We start from the raw sequence: 2472 nt of genomic DNA on the forward strand, positions 1-2472 counted from the left end.
CTCTGTCTGTCTCTCTCTCTCTCTCTCTCTCTCTCTCTCTCTCTCTCTCTCTCTCTCTCTCTCTCTCTCTTACTTTCTTTTTCCCCCTCCCTCTCCTAACTCTTGGTGTTTGATTTCAGGGAAGATGGATAATGTCAGTAAGGAGATAAGGTGCGGCCAGTGAGTGATACCAAAATTATTAGATTGAATCCTGTTCCAAACCATCATTGTTGTAAAACGTCTTTAAAATGAAATGATATGGATTTAACACCCCTATCAACACTATTCAGATATTTCAGAGGCGAGAGGGACCTCCGAGTTTAACGTCCAACTTCGAAAGGACTGAGCCAAGTAAGAAATTCGTGTAAATTGCCTGTCCCAATGACACAACGTCAGACCGAGTTGAGGTTCGAACCCCGCACCTGCAACCTCACGATTGCGTGTCCGGTAGCCTGACCACAAGGCTACCAACGCCACCTGCAACGTCTGAGAGTGCTTCAAACATAAAATATATGTTAATAACCTTACCGCCAGTCCCGGATCTGCCACGTCATGTACTGCAAGGACCAGGGTTCCAACCCTGACCAAGTTTGTAACCCAGGAGGCTACCAGGAGGAAGAGAGTGATCACGTGATGTGCATACATCGTTGTCTTGTCCTGTGTGGGTGGATGGGTGGGTGGGGAAAAGGGGAGGGATGGGAAGGGGGGTTATACAGCTAGAAATAGATCATGTACCAGTGACGGATTTAAACTTGATGTTGAAAAAAGTAATAAACGAGGTTAACGCCTCCATCAACACTATTAGGTAATTTAGGAGGAGAAGCCTCCGAATTTAACATCCGTCTCCCATCAGACTGAGTTAAAATGGGTTGAATGCCTTGAATACTCCACAAAACAACCAGACTTCAAAAACACCCAGTCTGGGATTCGAACCAGAGCCATCTGCTCCCAAGTCTAGCATAATACCAAAACCAAGTGAGCCAACGAGACTCCCAAACTCGACAGGAACAACTGAAGAACATTATTGTGGGGGTTTTTTTCTCCCTAAATTTGTTTTATGAATTTGCATCTGAAGGCAGCATTTAAGGCATACACCACAATTACAGGATACCACTGAAGGAAAGGAATTACGAGTGTTTGTAAAAAGTTTCATGCAAAAAAGCGCACTCACTTAACATTTTAAACCAACAGCTTGGGAGGGAAAGGGGGGGGGGGGACGTTTCATGCATGCGTTACACTTTTGTCTTGTCGATTTATGTTTGATAAGTGCCTTCTGGCCTGAACAACTTTAAATATGCACCAAAGAGGGTTTTTTTCTTCTTCTAAATTTCGTGGCAGTGACGTCACTAGTGTCAAACATGAGGGACCTCTTGACCTCAATCGGGATGGCCGGCGCGCCCCCATGTACCTGAACAGTCTGAGCCCCCCACCCCGCTCTTCACGAGGTCTAGTATATTAGAACACACACACACACACGTACACAATGCAAACTCTTGTAGATTTGGTCGCTTTTAAGCACAAGGGGGCTATCCCGAAAAATTCTGTTTTGAGAAAATCGAAGGTAAAGTTTTGGGATCCTTACTCAGTTTCATTAAAATACTAGGAGGGTTTTCTCTTTAACCAAACAAATATACACACCAATGAAATCAAACTTCTCCTTTTGGCAGGACAATTCCCACTCTTGGTGTAGGTCAAGATTTCTGGAAACCCACAAAATTTGGGTTATCCCGCGTGTCCTTAAAAGCGACCATTTCTTCCCAAGACCATCTAGACGTCTCTACATTTCACATGAAAAGTACTCACCCACCTATTGTTCTTGCCCTCAACGCTCCCCCCCCCCCCAATCCCAAGGGAGGGGCACACGTTGTCCCCGTTCGGCTACGTGGGTGTCACCATAGCAACAAACTCTAGTACAATAGTAGTGTATGTAACTTCTTTGGTACGGACCAAACATCTGTCCCCGTTGTTTTAGGCACAACGCATAATTTAGCAAAATTAAATCATTTTTTGCTTAATTTCTGATTATTTTCCTTTGTCATTCTTTGTTAAAATAAACAGAATCGCATAATTTCACATTTTTTGGCTCATTTTGCATAAGTTCAGAACTTTTCTTGCATAAAACGACGGAGACAGAATCATGCTGACCCGACAAACTAAGCAAGTGATTCAACACCAAAACAGTAGTCTTGTAGCTTATACTTTTTTCTTGTGATCTCGGAGAAGCAGAATGCTGAACAGCAAGCTGACGTAAAAACCCATCTGAATCTGATACATCCAGAAGACTCCATCTGAGACAGGCTGGGGAGAGAAAAGGAGAGTGAGTGAGTGTGAGTGTGTGTGTGTGTGTAAGTCTGGTGATGGGGTACGTGTCCGTGAAAGAGAAGGGGCTGAGAGGGGAGAGAGAGAGGGAGGGAGAAGGAGGGAGAGTGATCAGAGAGAAACGGGAAGGGAAGGGAGAGATTTTGAAGAGAAAGGAAATACAATTAAATGTGT

At 44.2% G+C, this 2472-nt stretch overlaps 1 protein-coding gene across 1 annotated transcript in view; it reads right to left on the reverse strand.

Moving 5' to 3' along the window:
- Positions 1 to 2472, reverse strand: part of LOC101852393 (ceramide synthase 5) — a gene marked incomplete at its 5' end in the record, with an annotated part of 41739 nt that overhangs the window by 10529 nt on the left and 28738 nt on the right. Inside the window, 2 exon segments of the mRNA XM_005094027.3 lie at positions 508 to 636; positions 2179 to 2277. Of these exon segments, the coding sequence (XP_005094084.2) occupies positions 508 to 636; positions 2179 to 2277 (228 nt within the window).

The sequence above is a fragment of the Aplysia californica genome, unplaced genomic scaffold, assembly GCF_000002075.1.
Source record: "Aplysia californica isolate F4 #8 unplaced genomic scaffold, AplCal3.0 scaffold00074, whole genome shotgun sequence".
NCBI classification, from domain to species: domain Eukaryota; kingdom Metazoa; phylum Mollusca; class Gastropoda; order Aplysiida; family Aplysiidae; genus Aplysia; species Aplysia californica.